Genomic DNA, 22500 nt, shown 5'->3' on the forward strand with positions numbered 1-22500 from the left:
TCTTCTGTCCTGTGAGGACAGAGACAGATTATCAGTCCAAGGCCAGGTCCTTAGGTAGACCTGGCAGCCTCAGCGTAGCCCCCAGTGCATGGTGGAGTAGTGGTAGTGATATGGAGCGGAAGATGTTTCAGCCTTCAAATATTGAGAAACAGAAAGTTGTGTAAAAATGTCAGTAAAAGCTTTTAGTGTATTGACAATCTTTGACACGGTATTGTTACACTACAAACTTAGCAGTGGGCTTGACAGTTCCCTCCAGTCCAAAAAAACGTCTCCTTATATAATCCTGCAATGTTCCACTCCCACTGATTAATTGATTTTGACAGGAGAGCACCCGAAAAAGATCACTTTTTTTTTCTACTTAAGTGTGTCAGAGATAGAAGAGGGAGAGAATAGCCCGTCATTTCCTCCCCGGGGGAACTGTTCTAGATTATGTGCGGCATTCTTTTTTTGTGCTGTATCATCCTGAAGATCAGTCATGTCTGGGCCTCCACTAGCGTCGGGCGGCGCATTGCATTTTATAAATAATGTGAAATGAGTAAGTAGGTGATGGTTGTTATCTGGTCAGAAACAGTGTGTGTGTGTGTGTGTGTGTGTGTGTGTGTATGGGACACACACACACATACTTCTGCCTCCCCTGATTGCAAAGTGTGTGTGTGTGTGTGTGTTTATGTGTGTGTTTTTGTGTGTGTGTTTGTGTGTGTGTGTGTGTGTGTGTGTGTGTGTGTGCGTGTGTGAGTGTGTGCATGGGAGGGGGGGGGGCAGTTGCCTTGTTTGCCCACATAAGGTTGTTATCTGGTCAAAAACAGTGTGTGTGTGTGTGTGTATGGGACACACACACACACACACTTCTGCCTCCCCTGATTTCAAAGTGTGGGTTTGTGTGTGTGTGTGTGTGTGTGTGTGTGTGTGTGTGTGTGTGTGCATGGGAGGGGGGAACAGGTGAACCATGTAATGCCGATGATCAGAGCTGTGATGGCGGCTGGGGAGCCTCTGTCAGGAGACACTTCTAAACCATAGACCCCCTCAGGAGCCCTTTTCACACATCCCTGTAAATTACATGGAATCCCAACCTGGGACCGCCAGTGATTTTCGTCGTTCACACACGAGCTAAATGCACTGAGATTACCATGTTGCGTCTTTTCACACATGTCATGAATGGCATTCCCGGGTTTGCACGAGAAACGTGACAAACACAGACGTGACAAACACAGACGTGACAAACACAAACACAGACGTGACAAACACAAACACAGACGTAACAAACACAGACGTGACAAACACAGACGTGACAAACACAGACGTGACAAACACTGACGTGACAAACACAAACACAGACGTGACAAACACAAACACAGACGTAACAAACACAGACGTGACAAACACAGACGTGACAAACACAGACGTGACAAACACAGACGTGACAAACACAAACACAGACGTGACAAAGACAGACGTAACAAACACAGACGTAACAAACACAGACATGACAAACACAGACGTGACAAACACAAACACAGACATGACAAACACAGACGTGACAAACACAAACACAGACATGACAAACACAGACGTAATCATGCATTCAACTGGATGCAGAACTGGAACGTAGTAGACGTGAATTCGAACGAGACAGGCACAGCTGGGTGTGTGTAAATGACATACGCAATAGTGATCGTACCTCCGTTTTATATGTATTTACCATCATATTTTTCCACATTAATTTAACAGCGAGTTAACTCATATTATGCTTACCATCACCAAGTTCGCTCGCCAACTACAGCACTTGATTACCGTTGATATAAACATACTACACTAGTCCAAAAGCATGGGAGAACTTGGTGATGGTAAGCTTAATACGATAATACGACTCCATGGAATCACACAAGAACATGTCCTGAACATGGTAATTGCCTGAGCGTATTGCTCTGTAAAATCCGTGGAATTGACTGGGAAAGCTCTCCTGTGTGAAAGGGGTTAGGGACTAAACTCAACCTCTGAGGTAAAACAGGAGACAGACAGCCACCTCCGCCAGGCCTGTGGATATGGACTGCACTTATATAGCGCCTTTATCCAAAGCGCTTTACAACGGCCTCTCGTTCACCCATTCACACACACATTCACACACCAATTGCGGCAAGCTACCATGCAAGGTGCCGGCCCTAAAGTAGAAGGTTAAAGTGTAAACTGTGTCTGTGTGTGTGAGTGTGTGTGTGTGTGTGTGTGTGTGTGTGTGTGTGTGTGTGTGTGTGTCTGTGTCTGTGATTGTCCTGGGAAACTGGCCATAAAAGCTCATTAATCTCCAGGTCTGTTTACATCGTGATGGGCTAAAGTGTCATTCATACACACACAAACGCACGCACGCCATGTCGACATGTGGCCAGCCGGGGCTCAAACCGCCGATCTGCCAACCTTGCGATCATTAGACGGCGGCTCTACCTCCTGCGCCACAGCCGCCTCTGCCTCAGGCATTCCACCAGATGGGAGTAGAGGGGGGTGGGCTACAGTAGGTGCTGGGCTAGCAGCTAGTGAAGGTCCCCGATGAATAGGTGGGTTGTGGAGGCTACTGAGCACAGCCGAAAAAATCCCTTTCAACTGTCCGAGAGGTCCCCGAGGGCCTGTTCTTGTTGTCCCAGACCAACAGCTTGACTGGTGCAGGTTTGGCGGAGAAACTCCCCTGTACCGGAAACAGGCCTGGAGGGCGTGAGAGTGTTGTCTAAGGGTGTGTTCTTACTAGAACATTTGCTTCACTTGGAATCGGAGCTTAGGATAAAATTAGTTTGCTCTGCGTCGTTTGGAGCTGTGAGAACGCACGTTCGAAGTCGCTCCCGGAGCAAACAAGATACGGATACTCCGCTTGAAAAGGGTGGTTTCGCTCCGGTTAGAAACGACGCATCGAGGCTGTCCATAGGAAAACAACAGCGCATGCGTGTTGATCTGGATAAGAGCGGGACGAACAGGCAATTTTCAATTTTTCTGACCAATCAACTACCACGTCTGTTGCTTCGATTGCGTATGTTACTTCGTTTACATGAAGGGCTGTGAGAACGCAAATCAGAGAAATAATTTATGCAACAATGTTGCAAACTCATCCACTTGGTCTCGATTCTTCCTTCATGTGAGAACATGACCTAAGAATAACGCCTTGATTGGGAAGGGTTTGGGGGAACGCCTCTGTGTCTGCCGGGTTTGTGGTCATGGACAGATGGTTCTGTTACGGTCAGAGCTGAGGAACCCAAGTGCAGGATGCAGAGGCAGGACACGTGGGTATAAAAGAACCAGGTTCTAATGAAGGAACAGGGGGAACGGGAGGGCAGGGTAACATGATCAGCAGGGGCTGGGTGATAGGGTAGACGGGGCAAGCAGGTCTGGCAGGCAGACAGGCAGACAGGCAGGCTGGCAGGGAGGCAGGGAGGCTGGGAGGCAGCAAGGCAGGGAGGCAGGCAGGCAGGCAGGGAGGCAGGCTGGCAGACAGGCAGGGAGGCAGGCAGGCAGGCAGGCAGGCAGACAGGCAGGGAGGCAGGCTGGCAGGGAGGCAGGCTGGCAGGGAGGCAGGCAGACAGGCAGGGAGGCAGGCTGGCAGGCAGGGAGGCTGGGAGGCAGGGAGGCAGCAAGGCAGGCAGGCAGGCAGGCAGGCAGGCAGGCAGACAGACAGACAGACAAACAGGCAGGCAGGCAGGCAGGCAGGCAGACAGACAAACAGGCAGGCAGGCAGACAGACAGACAGACAGACAGACAGACAGGCAGGCAGGCAGGCAGGCAGACAGACAGACAAACAGGCAGGCAGGCAGGCAGGCAGGCAGACAGACAAACAGGCAGGCAGGCAGGCAGGCAGAAAAACAGGCAGGCAGGCAGACAGACAGACAGGCAGGCAGGCAGGCAGGCAGGCAGGCAGGCAGGCAGACAGACAGACAAACAGGCTGGCAGGCAGGCAGACAGACAGGCAGGCAGGCAGGCAGGCAGGCAGACAGACAAACAGGCAGGCAGGCAGGCAGGCAGACAGACAAACAGGCAGGCAGGCAGACAGACAGGCAGGCAGGCAGGCAGGCAGACAGACAGGCAGGCAGGCAGACAGACAGACAAACAGGCTGGCAGGCAGGCAGACAGACAAACAGGCTGGCAGGCAGGCAGACAGACAGACAGACAGGCAGGCAGGCAGGCAGGCAGACAAACAGGCTGGCAGGCAGACAGGCAGACAGGCAGAAACTGTGCAGTGGTACTGAAGCACAGAGAGAGCACGGTTAGACAACGACTAGACACAAGAAACTACTGAGTGGTAATGGGTTAGGGTTAGGGTTAGGGTTAGTAATGGCTAGAAAGCGGCCGAGAGCGAGATTGACATGGAAGAACCACAAACAACCTGGTGGATGGGAAGCCAGGGTTTAAATAAGCAAGAAGATGAGCTGCTGAACCACAGGTGTGAAGACTGAGCAGGTGGAGATGATGAGACTGGATTGCTGTCTGGGTCATGCCCACACACACACACACACACACACACACACACACACACACACACACACGCACACACAGACAGAGGCAGACAGGAAAGAGAGAGAAATACAGCAGGCACAAACTAGGTGGAATTAGAGGCATGACAATGTCATAAACAGTCTGAACCTGTCTGCCTGAAACACACACACACACACCACACAGTCACACACACACACACACACACACATACAGTACAGTCACACACATTCACACACATTCACGCACGCTAGCACACACAAACAAGCATGCAGGCATACAGACAGACACACACACACACCACTGCCCACAGGATTGGACTATGCCCACTATTCTTCATTGTATACAGTCATATTCTGTATTTTAAATATGTACCGTAACATGGTGGTAGGATGACATGTTAGAAGTATCTCTGTTGAATTAAGTCTTCAAAACTGTTTGCCAGTGGCGCCGACACTTTTGCCTATGGCGCCGACAAATATCTACACTGACAGGCTGCAGGATCCACTTCTAACCTATCAATCCTCCATAGATCTACAGTACCGGTCAAACGTTTGGTCACACTTCCCCATTCAAGTCAATAGGAAAGTGTGTCCAAACCTTTGACTGGTACTGTCTCTATAGAAGCCAGCGCTGCCTGTGCCACCACCCAGACTGTGTGTACCTACCTCCAGTCCCTCTGTTAATCACTGATACTCACAATACACAGTCTGTCATACACACACACACACACACGCACACGCACACGCACACGCACAACACAGGGATTATCCATTGTTACCACAACTGATACTGATAAATGCTCAGTAAATGAGGGAGGACTGTGAAATAACAGACTTATTCCCGTGAGTGTGTAGCCCTCCACCTGGCACCATGCTGTGTTTTTGACAAAACAAAACCTTGATTTCAACTCTACCTTCTCTCCTCCGTCACAATCTCAGGCATTCATTTTTCGTTTGGCACTTCCAGTTTCACAGACCTCCGCTGTTTGATCAGAGAGAGTGTTGGCATTTTGATCAGACGACAACACTGCTTCTATGTGGTGTGTTTCGACAAACCAGGAGTATGTCGTGTGTGTGCGTGTGTGTGTGTGTGCGTTCGTGAGTGCGTGCGTGTGCGTGTGTATCATGTGCATTTGTGCATGTGTGTGTGTGGTGTCTGATAGGCACACAACCACTGCTACTGCTACCTCATGTTTAAGCCTCTGTTTCAAACACGCTGGATGTGCATTTGGTTTGTGAGGTGTTCAATGGAGCCTTGTAATGTGCTGCGGCCTCACATAGACATTAACAGGGAGGTGTTGAGTGTAATAATTCCATTAGGAATTTTGTTTGGGCCGCTCTCCCTTTTCTCTCGCTTTCACTCACTCTCGCTCTTTGTCTTTCTGTCTTTCTCAATCTGTCTGTCTCTCTCTCTCGCTCTCTCCCCCTCTCTCTCTCTCTCTCGCTTTCTCTCTCTCACTCACCTTCTCTCTCTCACTCACCTTCTCTCTCGCTCTCTCTCTCTCTCTCTCTCTCCCTCTCTCTCTCTCTCTCATTCACCTTCTCTCTCTCTCCCCGCCTCACTATGCCTCTCCTCCTCTGACAACGCCACTCTGTTCAATCTACAAGAACACTTTCTTGTTGTTGTTTAAAAAGGCGAAGGAGTCTCTTCACATTTTGCCAAAGCGACTAGAGAGACACAATCAACAGCCACAGGACGCGCGCTGCGTTTCAGCCCAGCCATGAAATAGGCCCAATTATCCTTCAAACACTAAATAGTCATACACTAGAGTCCCATATGCCACTGAATTCCGACTCACTCTTTCAAGCTGTCATTAGCTCCCGACAGGTAGACAGCAGCAATTCTGAACCTGTCTGGGTGTTTGGTTGCTGCGTGGCATTTTAAGTGGACTCTCGACCCTGCTGCCTCTCAGTACCTCTGACACACACACACACACACACACATTACACACACACACACATACACATTACACACACACATACACGTTACACACTCACACAGACACACACACACACACACACACATTGACACAGACACACACACACACACACACACAAACACACACACACACACACACACACACACACACCTCTCACCACTCCTGCATGGCAAATGGCCCCCTGTCAATGGCCCACTCACTTACCATCCCTGCTGATGTCAAACACCTTTACATTTTCAACCATTAAGACCTGAAGCCAACAGCTCAATGCTGAGGAAAGAGAAATATACCCTGGGAACTTTATACCGCTGGTTCTGAGAAAGTCCTGGGCTGCGGTATTGATCCGATTCTCTCCCCTTTATTAGATTCTACTCAGTGGCCCAGTGGAAACACCTGCGCAGATTCATTGCCGTGGAAATTCTTGATTGCGTTTGAGGTCTCATTTATAAAAGAAAGAGAGAGCTGTTGACTTTTTACTTGGCTCCACGTTCATAAATGGCCCTAGCGTCGCCAAGGCTGGTATTGGAAGCATAAATCTCACCCTGTGGGAAAATGGGGAAAAAACCCCTCAGGAACTGACAAGGTCACCTAGGGAGGGAGGAGGGGAACCCTGCCATGGATCTGGCCATGCAGAGAGGAATAGAACAGCTTCCTTAGGGAGGGATCATACTGGAGTGCATGGCCTCCCTCTCTTTGAATCCTCCCTCCCTCTCATTCTGTCGCCTTTCTCTGTCTCTGCCTCTGCCTCTGCCTCTCTCTCTCTCTCTCTCTCTCTCTCTCTCTCTCTCTCTCTCTCTCTCTCTCTCTCTCCCATCTCATCTCATCTAACGGATGAGCCAGCTACAGATCTGTCAACACACACCAAGCCTGTTTGCCTGGCCCGCTTTATCCCTCCCTCCCTCTTTCCATCCTTCTAACCCTCGCTCTCTGCTCTGCCAGCTGAGGAATGATCCTCCACCGGCTGCTCCAGGGGTCCTCCGGGACCGTGTGAGTGTCCTGTGTTGTCATGGGGAGGTAGCCAGAGAGGGCTGGTTACACACACACACACACACACACACACACACAATCCTCTGCCACCTGCTCTCTCGAGGCTGAGTGACCACTCTGTGTGCACTCTGTGGTGCCTCTGCTGTGTCTGGAGCTCCAGTGATTGGTCAATGTAAGAGAAGATTGAGGTCACAGTGGGTCAGACAATGTAACTGTGAAGTTGGTGGTGTGTGTCTGCTTCAAGCAACAACAGCAACAACAACAACCACTGTCACCACAAACTCGCCCGTGTGTTCACTTCCATGTCTGTCAGATGAAGGCGTGTGGCGAGTGATTTGTATTCAGTCTCCCTCCTCCTCTCTTGGATATCAGAGATATAATAATAATAATAATAGTACACTTTATTTATATAGCACCTTTTATACATAAAATGCAACTCAAAGTGTTTTACATTTGTGACGTTTTTTTTTTCATTATTATATTTTTTGTGGGTCTAAGGGCTTTTTGTGGTTGATAGGATATACAACATTCAGAGATGTATGAAGGTACTATGCAATTAAGAGCTTTGTAGGTAAGGACCTTAAAATCAATTCTAAAAGACACAGGGAGCCAGTGCAGTTCAGCTAGAACAGGAGTGATGCGATGTCTCTCTTCTTCATCTTAGCTAAAAGTCTAGAGAGTCTAGAATTCTTTAGTTCCAATTCGTGAGCTTAGAATGATAAGGTTCTATCTCCGGTTAGGGCAGTTCAGAGATATTGAGCGTCAAAGTTTTGACATTCCATTATGTTTTGTGAGATGGAACCTTTGTATTTTATTAATTACTAACTAAAAAATGTCAACATTTTAAAAATAACACTACACAAGCATTAATGAATGAATGAATGAAAGCATTTATTTCGAACATGTGCAGAGAGAAATAGTTATAACAACAAAAGACAAAACAAAAACAAGAAAAAAACAAAACAAAACAAAAACAAGAAAAAACTAAACAAAACAAAAAACAAAACAAAAAACACTATTTACCTCACATGTCCGAAAAGGAGTAGGAAGAAGCATAAGCTTATTTAATCCTACCCCTTCTCCAATAAACAGAGATTAATAATTAATAAACAGCAGTTGACTTCAATATAAATATAATATATATATTTTAAATTAAATCACATTTATTTACATATTTACATATTGACCAACAATAGAAAACAGATCATGTAAATAAACAAATAATCTGTGAAAACAACAACTATCAAAGCCCTTCTTCCTCCTCGTACCTGGTGAAAACCATTTTTTTATACCGCTTTTTGAACTGGGTCATGCTTGGACACCGCTTTAGCTCCACACTCAATCCGTTCCACAGCTTCACTCCACATATAGAAATACAAAAACGTTTTAACGTTGTACGTGCATAAATATGTTTTAAATTTAACTCCCCCCTCAAATTATAACTCCCATCTCTATCAAAAAACAATTTTTGAATATTCCTAGGGAGTAGGTTGTTATTTGCTTTATACATTATTTGTGCTGTTAGAAGGTGGACCAGATCCGTGAATTTTAATGTTTTTGATTTTAAGAATAATGAATTTGTGTGATCTCTATAACCGGAATTATGAATTAACCTTATGGCTCTTTTTTGTAATACTAATAGTGATTGTAGTCTACATTTATAAGTGTTGCCCCAAACCTCCGCACAATAATTTAAATATGGTAAAAGCAGTGAGCAGTAGAGAGTGTGGAGTGATTTATGGTCCAGAACGTGTCTTGCCTTACTCAGTACTGAAATGCTTCTTGACAGTTTATTTCGGACATTTTTTATATGAGATGACCAGCTTATTCTATCATCAATTATCACACCAAGAAACTTAATTTCATGAACTCTTTCAATGTCCACACCATCTACCTGTATCTGTACTTGAGTATTCATTTTATAATGACCAAATAACATGTAGTTAGTTTTGCTTAGGTTTAATGATAATTTGTTTATGTCAAACCATCTTTTTAATTTGCACATTTCTGAAGTAATCATCTCCATTAGCTCCTTTAAATTCCCCCCAGAACACCTAATGGATCAGATTGGACCTTAATAAACACCTAATGGATCAGATTATGTAAAAAAACTCAATTTTGACAAAAATGGAGATAGAACCTTATAATTATAACGTCACATTGCTTTATAGACTTTTTGGAGACCAGTAAAAAGAGCATTGCAGTAGTCTAACCTACTAGTGGACGTACATTGCAACGTTTCTCAGGTGTCAGAAAGCTGTCTGGGTCACTTAATTATGGGGTTTAAAACTTACAGTAGATACGAAAATGACACTTTTAACTTGTGATTTGGTCTGGTTAGCCAGCCAGGCTAAGTAAAAGTATCTCTGTTTGATCCTCATTCAGCTTTAAAAAGTTGTCAATCATCCATTTACATACATTTTGGGCATTTAGCAGACGCCTTATTCCAAAGCGACTTACAATCAATACATTTGAATACTAAGCAAGTGAATCATCAATCCACCAGTCGTAGCAGGAAGAGTAATCCAGCTCAGGCCCGGGGCCATTGATAGAAGGAAAACCCTACTTCTATCACCTTCTTCTAAAAACATCCCCTGATTTATGGAGGCCAGACACGCGGTCAGGGAGCAAAAGCTGTCTGGGTTTGTTGGCTCAACAGTGATGTATAGTTGGGTATCATCTGCCTAGCTGTGGAAATTAGCATTATGTTGACTAATGATGTTACCTAATGGAAGCAAATAGCACGGATACAGCTCCCTTCGGCTACACCGAAAGGTGAGTCATGTTTTACACACATGATCCCTAGGCCTAGACTAACATAAATGGTAAATGGTAAATGGACTGCACTTATATAGCGCATTTTTTGCTGCTCCAAAGCTGCTCCAAAGCGCTTTACAACGGCCTCTCATTCACCCATTCACACACCAATGGCGGCAAGCTGCCACGCAAGGCGCTGGCCCGCTCACTGGGAGCAATTTTGGGGTTCAGTGCCCAAGGAGACTGATCTGCCAACCTAAATAAACATAACCTAAACATAAATTCTCTCCCCGTAATGTAGGTGTGAAACCAGTTTAAAACACGATCGAGAGACCCAACCCACTTCTCAAGGCGGTGAATTCAAATGTTATGATCAATGGTGTTGAATGCTGCACTCAAATCCAAAAGAACTGATACTTGGTTTAAGTCAGTAGCAAGTCTTCAAATCATTTTGACAAAGGCTCTATGTGCTGTGATCGGATCTAAAACCTGATTGTGTTACTTCTCATCCTCTTGCTTAGTTAGTGTTTCGTGTTTTTTATTTATTGTTTCCTCTTTAGTTTTTTTTCTTCGTTGCCTGCCCTTCTGTGTTTCCCGCCTGTGTGATTGTCTACCCTTCCCTGATTGGTTTCACCTGTCCCTCATCATCATTCCCTGTGCATTTAAGCTGTGTGTTCCTTTGTCTTGTCGCCAGTTCGTCTTTATCCTTTGTGGCAAGCTTACCAGCAATCTGCTTTTTTTTTGTATACCTAGTGTTATGTGTTTTGTATACCTAGTGTTTTTGTCTTCCCAGCTTTTTGATCATCGCTTGTTTCCCCGACGTTCTCTGTTGCCATCTCCCTAACGGATTATATATGCCTGCGTTCTGAATGACTTCCTGTGTACCCCGAGCCCTGCTTTGCCAAACTTCTTCATCCGTTTTTTCACATTGACTCAATACCCCAGTACCAAACCGTTTTGGGGAATTAAAGACTATTCTTTTGGATTAAGCTTTTGTCCCTTGTCTTGCGACGGAGTCCTCAGCCTTTGTCTACGGTCATTACGGTACGAACTAGCCAGACTATGGACTCAGTCGACTCTGACACTGTGCATACAGCACTTCAATCCCAGGAGAGTCAGATTCCATCACCCTAATGAGCTGCTCACCTCTAGCAGCCAAGAGATGAGTGGGAACGCCACACAACGCCACTACGTCTTTCCAGACGGACCGGGCCAAGGTGTCTTACGTCATTACCCAGCTCATCGACAGAACCGGATGCCTGGGCCGAATGAGCAAGGGATTCTGCAATCTGCAATTCCCTGGAGGAAGAACAACACTCTCTGCAGGGTTTTCAACCCCCGGTCGAGAGGCAGCAAGAGCGTTCTTGGGCCTGCGTTCATCAGGTCAAGAGACAGGGATCCGACTACGCCACCGAGTTCCACACATTGGCAGCGGATAGCGGCTGGAACCCATCCGCCCAGTTTGACGCTTTCCGACCCCATCAAGGACCAGTTTTCTCCTCTTGAGCTTCAACCCTGGCCATCAGGATGGACAGCCCTCTTCAGCAGAGAGAGAGAGAGGTCCAGTGCTGCCGTTTCTCTGCCCGTCTGGAGGGCTCAGTTGCCAATCCCTCTCTTCCAACGATTCCGTCTGGAGGCCGACGCAACCAGCAGCCCCTACTGCTACCATGCAGTTGGGGAGAGCCCAGCTCACTCCCAAGGAGTGTCTGCGTTGTATACGAGAGGACAGATTGTGCGGGGGGTTGAAGGGGGGGCAGATTGGCATGGGGGTTTGGGGGGATGTGACGGGGGTTACGGAGCGGGTGACAGGATCAGACACCGGAGGCGGAGGAAGGGGGTCAGCCAGGGGTGGGAAGTCCTCATCATCCATCAGTACGGAGAAGTGGTTTTCCAGTTGTAGAGCCAGGACTGTAGAGCCTGAGTGCCATCCAGAACGAATAACGTTTTCGGGACGAAAAGCGGCCAACCAAAAAGTTTGTTAACATACTCTCACACACAACGAGTATGACATCACTTCCGTATCTTTGCAGCGGAATCTGAGTGAGTTGACTAACGTGTACAAGGCCTCAGGTAGGCCAGTCCTCTCTTCACCTCTGAACCGTCAGTAGGACACTCCGGGCCCTATTATGCACTTCTTAACTTGCCGTCTTAAGTCTTAATTAAGACGCACCCTGATCCTGTGGGAGTGTTCATATGTTAATGAAGTGCGCTAGGCGCCCCGGCTATTATGCGATCTGACTTTGCGCCTAGCGCTAAGAAGTGGTTTGAAAAGTTCTTAGGCGCTAGACTTCATGCACGTTTTGAAACACGAGCGCGCCTCCGCGGTTTGCGCATGCGCGCCGACCGACTTCTTCTAATTTCTGGGCTTAGGCGCCCACTACCGCACGCATAATAGCAAAGTGGCCTTGACCACGCCTCCACGTCTTAAGTTTAGATCTACCGCCTCGTCTTATTGCTTAAGACTTAAGAAGTGCATAATAGGGCCCTCCGTCTCCTGATGACGAGTGTAGTAAACAACAAGCAGAGCGGTGCTGTTTGGACAGCAGCACCAGAGTTAATCCATCCCTCCTGTTGTAATCCATCCCTCCTGTTGATTCGTCGTCTAGACATGGCAGCCTATCCCAGCGTTGAGTTCAGGCTGTCACTCGCTCGCTCCTCTCGCACTGACTAACTCCTGCCTCTCCTTAACTTTGCTCTGATGAAGCACCAGCGCATCAAAACACACTTCCTCCACTTGCCTCCAAAATCCCCCTAATCCAACATGGGCATTCGAGGAATCATAAAAACCTTGATCCCCTCCAACACCCCTCCATCCCCCCTCCATCCCCCTCGCTTGTCCTCTCACAAAAGACCCCAGAGATAAACTCAGATGTTCTGAGAGCAAAGCATGCTGGGATGCCAGCTGAGGTTTTAATGATTTTGCCTCCAGGCTCAAATCAGCATCAGACAGAGAAATATTGTTCAAATGTAACAGTGGGGGGGAGAATAACTGTGTGTCTGTGTGTGTGTGTGTGTGTGTGTGTGTGTGTGTGTGTGTGTGTGTGTGTGTGTGTGTGTGTGCTTGTGTGGGTGAGTGTGTTTCGTCTACCACAATACGTTTGTTAACTGGATGTGTCTGTCAGTGCGTTCTGTTCATATGTGTGTGCCGTGCCTGTGCTATACAGACGGGCTAATTATGTTAGCTGTGCATAGAGGCATGTGACAGTTGCACATGCTGGGTATATACAGTATGCGTGTGCATGTAAGATACAGTTTGTTGTGCTGGCGTGTTTGCGTGGGTATGAAGGATTCAATCTGCATCCTGGCTGCCTCCTGCATCTCCAGCCGAGCCTGAAACCTGTTCAGATTTGACAGCAGCAGATCTGAGGCACGTCTTGCAATTAGTATCATCTGCTTCACTGCTCCTCGAACCCACTTATCGACAGGCCCGATCAATTCTCTTAATTACATCTTCTCAAAACTGGCTCAGATCTATTCCCGGAAAGTTAGATCCGAGTTGGCAAGTTAGATCTCGGGTGTTGGCTCGTCAAGTAAGTTGTTGTGACAGCCGACGACGGTATGAGTCATGTCTGGTGTGTGTGTTCTGTGTGTTTGTCTCGCTGACCGTGTCTCTTTCTCCCTTGGTCAAAATGGTGGATGATGTTTTGGGATGGTGAGCCGCCCGGGGGGACTTGATTTCGATGCTGGTGACTGACCCAAGTCTTTGTGTTGTTTCTGTGCCGTTTTTTTTCTCCAGACATCGACGACTGCCAGTCCAACCCGTGTCAGAACGGCGGCACCTGCATCGACGAGATCAACTCCTTCGTGTGCCTGTGTCTGCCCAGCTACGGAGGAGCCACGTGCGAGAAAGGTAACGATAGTTCACATAACATCTCATAACACACACTCCTCTCTCATGTAATCACGCCACACAGGAAGCCGAGGAGGAGGAGGAGGAAGGGGGGGGAAACACACAGTCTATCACAGTAGCAGAGACACAGCACCCGGCAACCAGCTGGATCATCTCAGAGAGGAATCCCCAGCGGGCATGAGTGTGCCTATTCACATCTGTTTAAACTTCAGAGCTGTTATAGGTTTTAATCACATGACCTTGACTATAGACACAGGCAGCACCCAGCCTACCCACAATGCACCACTGTAGAAACCTTATGCTGGACGAAGGAGGGCAAGGGTGGGGCACATTCAGTGTGTACAGCACAGAGAGTGGATGAATAAAGAGGGGCGAGAGGTGAAGGAGAAGGAGAGGGAGTGAGAAACAATGGAGTGCGCGTCGAGGGGTGCGAGAGTGAGAAATAGAGAAAGCGAGGAAAAAAGACAAAGAAACAAAAGAGAGAGAGAGAAACAAGAATGATAAGTTATACAGCTGCAGTGGTGGTCCATAAATAGATTCGGATGGAATTCATGTTTACTGTTTCGTGTCTTGACTGTAAGTTCAAGCTCTCTTACGCCCCACTCTGCCACCACCCCCATGACCTTCACCACGTTATGCGGTAGCTAAGCGCTCCAGGGCTGCAGGCATCTCCTCCTCTGCCTGGGTCACTGGTGCCAGGTTGATGAGACCTCACTGATCAATATCTCACCCTGGGCAGAGAGACGGATGGGACGGGGGTGGGGGGAGGGGAGGGGGGGGCGGCAGAGAGGAACATAACTTGAAAGGGGGATAGTATAGTGGAGAGAGAGCCTTTGGCATTCAAGCGATGATTGATGGGTGTTAATGCGCCCAAAGTGTGCCAAGAAAAACATTCACATTCCCCACACCATTATACCACCTACACCAGCTCGGGCTGTTGACACGAGGCAGGTTGGGTTCATGGATGGCCACGGGTGTTCCTATTCAAGTGTTCAGTGAGTGTGTAGTAGAGGTGAAAGAGAGAGATAATCGAGAATCGAGAATCTGAACAGGGTAGGAAAGGAAGTTAGAGTGCCGAATATAGAGATAGGATAAAGAGAGAGAGAGTTGCCTTAGTCCAGACAATGGTGAGTGTGTGTGGTGTGTGTGCAGACAGGACTGTCAGTGGTGAGTGTGTGTTGTGTGTGTGGACAGGACTCTGTCAGTGGTGAGTGTGTGTTGTGTGTGTGGTGTGTGTGGACAGGACTCTGTCAGTGGTGAGTGTGTGTGGTGTGTGCGTACAGGACTCTGTCAGTGGTGAGTGTGTGTGGTGTGTGCGGACAGGACTCTGTCAGTGGTGAGTGTGTGTGGTGTGTGCGTACAGGACTCTGTCAGTGGTGAGTGTGTGTGGTGTGTGCGGACAGGACTCTGTCAGTGGTGAGTGTGTGTGGTGTGTGTGGACAGGACTCGTCTGAGGCTGTGGGTGGTTCAGTGTGTGAGGCTGTGGAGGTTCAGTGTGTGAGGCTGTGAGGCTGTGGAGGTTCAGTGTGTGAGGCTGTGGGTGGTTCAGTATGTGAGGCTGTGGAGGTTCAGTGTGTGAGGCTGTGAGGCTGTGGAGGTTCAGTGTGTGAGGCTGTGGGTGGTTCAGCGTGTGAGGCTGTGGGTGGTTGGTTGCTCTGCTGGAGCGAGACAGGCCTCTTCGCTGGACCTCCCCTCCAATCAGAGCCTGTCTCTCCGCGGTGCCTCGCCAGGCAGCTCCACACCCCTCATACAAATTACATACAGATGAGTTATTAAAGATGCCTAGGGCTCTGCTTTCCTCACACATACACACACACAAACACACACACATACACACACACACACACACACAGACACACACACACACACACACACACACACAAACACACAAACACACGCACACACAGACATACATACAAACACAAGCTCAAGCACGCTCACACACACATACACAGACACAGACACATATATACAAACACACACACAAACACACGCACAGACATACATACACACACACACACAGACACACACACACAAACACACGCACAGACATACATACACACACACACACACAGACACACACACACACACATACACACACACACACACACACACACACACACACTCACACACACACACTCCGCTCTGCCTCAGCGTGGTGCAGTGAAGAGGGAACCCCGCTGTGCGACTGCCTTCATGGTTGAGTTAGAGCAGCAGGCCAGAGGGAGCCTGTGGCTGTCATCCCTCACGCCGCTTAATAAGCACCCAGATAAATTATTCAGCTCAGAAAAGTGGAAATCACAACACACACTCACACACACACAACCGTCTCCCACTGGAATGTAATTTGGAGAGAATATTTTGACTTGCGAGCGTGGAACAAAGGACTGGCGAGGCCATTAGGATTCAGCTGACGAAACCACAGCTGACAGCTGCTGATATCACCTCGTAGCGTTAAGTTCAAGTTCAAGTTTCAATTTTCGTTTATTCATCATTACATTATATACAAGTGCACGACGCAGCAAAACGCCCTGGGCAGAGCAGCCCTCGACATCGACAGTCAACACTTCAATAATGAATGAAGCTAATAAAACAATTTTACAGCCATCTTACAGCAACATGTGATAAAAAACAATAATACAGATGGAATAATAGAATAATAACCGTTTTAAAATGTCGAACAATTGATCTCCCTGGCCTAGTCTAGCCTATCAGGTCTGTTTGTTAGCCTTCTCACTCTGCAGCCTAACACAATCCAAGGCCTGTCTATTTTCATCTGATTGCCTTTGGCCCTTTGATGTTTCGCTAGCCTCCGCCAGGCCCTTTAGCCAGTTTCCATGGAGACCACTAAGAGGAGTCAAGTTTTTCCCATGCACCAAATTCCTGGACCAATGGCCACGTCACATCGCCCAGAGCGAAACAGTTCAGTGGAAAGAAAGAGCAGAAAGAACAGTTCAGCTGAGAGAGAGAATGAGAGAAAATATCTGATTTATAGAGAAGGTTCTAGAGGATGTGGTCCCCACGCTAGCGGCCTGGGTGTTCCTGAACTGGAAGCCATGGATTACCAGCCAAGTCCAGACAGCACTAGCCCGCAAGAAGAACAGCATTCAAATCTGGTGACACTATATGGTATAAAAACTGCCCACTATGACCTTCGTAGAGTCGCAGGAGGTAGAGTCCCCGTCTAATGATCACAAGGTTGGCAGATCAGCGGTTCGAGCCCCGGCTGGCCACATGTCAAAGTGTCCTTGGGCAAGACACGGAAGCCCAAAATTGCTCCCAGTGAGCGGGCCGGCACCTTGCCATTGGTGTGTGAATGTGTGTGTGAATGGGTGAATGTAGAGGCCGTTGTAAAGCGCTTTGGAGCAGCAAAAAAGGCGCTATATATAAGTGCAGTCCATTTACCATTTACCATCTACGACCTCAAAGAGAGCCCCAGCGGTGCCTCCGTCATCTCTGACTCTCGACCAGACGAGCTGAACAGCTTCTCTGCCCGCTTTGAACAGGCCCACACTGACTTCCTAGAGAAAAACTACACAACACAGATGGCACGAAAGAAGCCCCGATCACAGAGGAAGATGTGTGAGAAGTGTTTAAGCTCATAAAGCAGCTGGACAGGGATGGAATCCCAGGCCGTGTGCTTAAAGCGTGCGCAGAACAGTTGGCTGGTATCTCTACTATCATATTCAACCTCTCCCTCTCCAAGGGCAGAGTGCCCTCCTGCTCCAAGTCATCTGTCATCATCTCCCGCTAATGAAAAAGGGTGTACGGTAACATGTCTAAATGACTGGCACCCTGTTGCTCTCACCTCCATAGTATGCAAATTCTTGGATTATCAAGATCCTGATCTGCAGGGAGCTGCCACCCTTCCTTAAACCCGCACCAGTTTGCCTACCGAGGAAAACAGATCGACTGATGACGCCATTGCCACGGCGATACACAGAACCCTCACCCACCTTGATGAGAGACACTCTTATGTGATGATGTTGTTTGTAGACTACAGCTCGGCATTCAACACCATATAATAGTCCCCCTCCACCAGACTCTACAACAAGCTCAGGGACGTAGTCATCAACTCTTTCTGTGTGTGGGTGTGGGGTGGGGTGTGGTGTGGTGTGGTGTGGTGTGTGTGTGTGTGGTGTGGTGTGGTGTGGTGTGGTGTGTGTGTGTGTGTGTGTGTGTGTGTGTATGTTGTAAGCATCTGTCTCTTTATGCATAAAAGCCTTGAGATGTCAGCCTTCTCCCTCTTTCTCTCTCTCTCTCTTTATTTGTTTCTTTCTTCCTTTTCTTTACCCTCCTTTGTATCTCTCCCTCCTCGGCATCTCTCTTATGTCCCCACCTGTCCACTTATCTCCCCTCCTCTCCATTTACCACCACCATTCTTATTCTCTCTCTCCTTCACATTCTCTCTCTCCTCCACATTCTTTCTCCAATTCTTCTCCAACTCCCACGCCACAGGAAGCCACGTCATGTTGTCAGAGGGACGTGTGTGTGTGTGTGTGTGTGTGTGTGTGTGTGTGTGTGTGTTACCATCTGTCTCTTTATACATTAATAAAAGCCCTGAGATGGGGACTCAATGTCAATAGATTTCATCTATTCATAGTCTGCATAGTCTCAGGGCTGTGAGCTTTTGCTGTCACTGATTGTTTACACACACACACAAATACACACACACACACAAATACACACCTACACAACATATCCTCTGTGACACATTCCGGATTGATGTCTTTCTTTCTTTGCCCACCTCCCCTCCTCCCCCTCCTCCCCCCTGCTTACTTCAGCAAAACTACCCATGTTAGGAAGCAGCTCCCAGAGCAGAACACTGTTCCCCTGTCTTCAGTTCAACAGACACACACATCTCCCCTGTGATGTCACTGTCACCGTGGGTCTTCACAACTAAACAACCAAATCAGTAAGCCGTAAAACAAACAACTACATGTACAATAAGTACATAGCGGGGCCAAATCCACAGGAGATAAATGCCCTCTCCTCCTCCTCCTCCCTATTCTCCTTCCCGGAACCAATAGTCTACAAATTGAATAAAAAGCCTGTTAAGTAGCTTTGTGTAGCTAATTAATCCCTCGGCTTCTGGTTGTGCTGCGATTATCTGGGAAGAATGCATCTGCTGCTCTCCTAGTAACTCAGAGTCGGAGGAGGAGGAGGAGGAGGAGGAGGAGGACGTCGCTGCTTTTGTTAATGTGTTCCCCTCTTCTTGACTGTCTTCTTCTCTTGTAAGTTGTACAAGTAGTAGTATTTATATAGTGTTGGGAGAGGGGGGGAGGGAGAGAGAGAGAGAGAGAAGGAGGGAGGGAGGGTGTGAGAGAGAGAGAGAGAGAGACAGACACAGAGACACGGAGCGAGAGAGAGAGAGAGAGACAGACACAGAGAGAGAGAGAGAGAGAGACAGAGACAGAGACAGAGACAGAGAGGGAGAAGGAGGGAGGGTGTGTGAGAGAGAGAGAGACAGAGAGACAGAGACAGAGACAGAGACAGAGAGAGAGAGAGAGAGAGAACACAGTGGAGGCTCGTGGAGGCAGAAATCAGAGGACGGGCTCATTGTGATGCATGGAATGGAATGAGGGTAATTAGTCGTTCCCTGGAGAGCAATCAGAGTAATCTGATAAAAGGTGTTATATCCCGCCTGTGTGCGTGCGTGCGTACGTGTTGTGTTGTTGAGCTGGTGGGAGGTATTCACGCTGGGGTCTTCCAGCAGAGCTTACAGAGTGGGAGAGCAGAGCCCACACACACTCCATGCTGCGGAGAAGAAGGTGTAACACACACACATACTGGTGGGAAGCTTCTGGGAATCAACATTATGCTGTCCTACCTACACTGTCGTCCTATTTATCTCCATGTTTATGTACTCACACACACACACACACACACTATTTCTTTCTCTTTCTGTTTCTCTCCCCCGCCCTCTCTCTTATACACACACACACACACACACACACACACACACATTCCCCCCCCCCACATGCACACACACACTCCCCCCCACACACACACACGCGTACACACACACACACGCACACACTATTTCTTTCTCTTTCTGTTTCTCTCCCCCGCCCTCTCTCTTACACACACACACACACACACACACACACACACACATGCTCCTACTCACACACACTCACCACGCATCCTCATTCTCTCCAATCGCTCACTTTTAACTGCCAAATCCATCTGTCCGTCCGTACGTACATATTGTCTTTCAGAGGCCCTGTACACATAAATCTCACGACGGGCTGCGTGTATTGAATTCCCTCTCCGTAGATAAGACACGGGAGAAGGCTCAGCTGAATAGCGATGGTTAAAGACTAAAGAATGGACACAAAATACACCCATGTGTGCTGTTGTTTCAGCCAGAGGCTTACTGTGGGTAAAGCCTGGGAATGACACGGTGCTGTTTACTGTTTACTGCTCTGGTTATTGCGTCGTTGAGCCCCGGACGGTATGCTCCATCTATGGTACCTCTCCCTCTTCCCTGCAACTGAAGTTCACACATCTACAGGAGTTGGTTACTGACCTGCGTCTTATGGGGGCCAAGCGTACTTGTGATTGAATGAAACCACCAGAGCTTGAAGTAGAGTAGCGTCCTATCCCGTAGAACGAGGGGCAGGGGCGGACCCAGCTTGCCCAGGCATCACGTTCGCTGTGGGTATACACACACATCCTAGGAGCAGTGGTGTAGTCTAGTTGTTTTTAGTGGGCATACTGGGATTTTCCCCTCCCAGCCTCATATCGTTCATTTCGGAACGCCATAAAAATAAATCTGCGCTCCCTGTCTAACGTTATATACAGTATACATATATAACATGACATGTTATAAGGCTGATTTGTGCATGATAGTGCTGCATTTTGACATATTTCATGTCGCATCTCCCCCCGTTGATGGTACATGACGCTATAGTCAGTCCCAATGGTCCAAAAGTCAAGTGCTTCGTAACACAGACGGGGTGAATTTTATGAATGAAAGTGTGAAAGTTCCGTCACAAAACGCCCTTACGAATGGAATGGAATGGAATGGAATGGACTTTATTTGTCATTGCTACAGTACAGGTACCAAACAACGAAATTTAGGAGGGGTGGCTCCCCCTGGTGTTAGGAAAGGGAAAAAAAAAAAAAACATTTTAGAAAAAGCATAAAAGCATAAAATCACAAGAAGGTAAGGAGCTGGTTTACATCAATAAAGGCTATGTACACAATCCACTGTACTATACTGCACAGATAGTCAACGTATCCTCACACATTTTTAAGTGGGTATACGGAAATCCTTGGCCTTTCCTAGTGGGTATACGGCGTAGTCCTGCGTATCACGTAGACTACACCACTGCCTAGGAGCTGTCGATGAGTCAGACTGAGACGTCCTTCTGACAGCCAGAGAGGAGACGATGTGTGTCATACAAGGTTGTAATTTCTAAGACAGCCAACTCCAGGGACAGCTACTAAAGCCTTGGTCTTGTCTAAAACCATGACTCGGGCATAAACTTGCGCCCCAGCAAATTAATTGTGGCTAATGGAGATGTATGCGCTGTAATAACATGTCGAGAGAGACGCGTGCCGGGACTCTGAGCCGGGGAAAAGCTTTGTTGACGTTGAGTCATCCTGCTCCTGCTTTTGTAGTCTTTCTTAATCCTCCAACAACACACACACACACACACACACACACACACACGCACGCCGCACCTGTAGCACAACTGAGAAACTGCCAAAGAAAAGGTTTCAGGCAACTTGGCAGGGATTCACTTCAGACTCTCCATCCCTCGTTCCCTCCATCCCTCTACCTCTCCATCCCTCTACCCCTCTACCCCTTCATCCCTTTACCTCTCCATCCCTCCTTCCCTCCATCCCTCCTTCCCTCCATTCCTCTACCTCTCCATGCACGCCGCACCTGTAGCACACTGGAGAAAAGTTTTGCAGGCAACTTGGCAGGGATTCACTTCAGACAGAATAATAAAGCGTCGTCAAACGACACAGACGGGCGACGCCGCCGCCGCCACTCTCGGTCCATATGCTACTGTGTTTGGCTGTTGCTGCCAAGTCTGTTCTGAGGGGGAAGAGAAAGGCCGCTCGCTCTCCTGCATCAGAAATGTTGAAACCTGCATTCATCCTCGTTCAAGGTGCTTCATTAGGGAGCTGGTCTTGCCCGTCCTGTCCTGTCGGACTAGGGGCTTAATGCTGCGTGGCGGAGAGCAGGTGGACGGACGGACGGACGGATGCAAGTGGACAGGACAGAGAGAGGCAGCTGGGGGACACGGGAGAGACGGGGGAGGTTGTCCTGGCGATGGGAAGCACTGCTCTCTGTCTGTCTCTCTCTCTCTCTGTCTCTCTCACTTTGTCTCTTCTTGTTCTCTCTTTTGTTCCTTTCTGTGTCTGGCAGCCCTAACTCTTCTATCCATACACACCTACTGTACCCACTGCCCACACAAGAGCTTCCTTCCATCCTCTAGCTTCCCTTACATAGCGCTGCAACAGACGACTTCGTACTCTCTAG

General features: G+C 48.0%; 1 protein-coding gene across 1 annotated transcript in view; it reads left to right on the forward strand.

Annotated features, from left to right (window-relative positions):
• ncanb (neurocan b) overlaps positions 1–22500 on the forward strand; it is a gene marked incomplete at both ends in the record, with an annotated part of 103584 nt that overhangs the window by 70537 nt on the left and 10547 nt on the right. The window contains 2 exons of the mRNA XM_080536024.1: positions 13887–14000; positions 17472–17582. Of these exons, the coding sequence (XP_080392150.1) occupies positions 13887–14000; positions 17472–17582 (225 nt within the window). The remainder of the gene's footprint in view (positions 1–13886; positions 14001–17471; positions 17583–22500) is intronic.

This window comes from Nansenia antarctica (assembly GCF_963989245.1).
Source record: "Nansenia antarctica genome assembly, chromosome: 7".
Lineage (NCBI taxonomy): Eukaryota > Metazoa > Chordata > Actinopteri > Argentiniformes > Microstomatidae > Nansenia > Nansenia antarctica.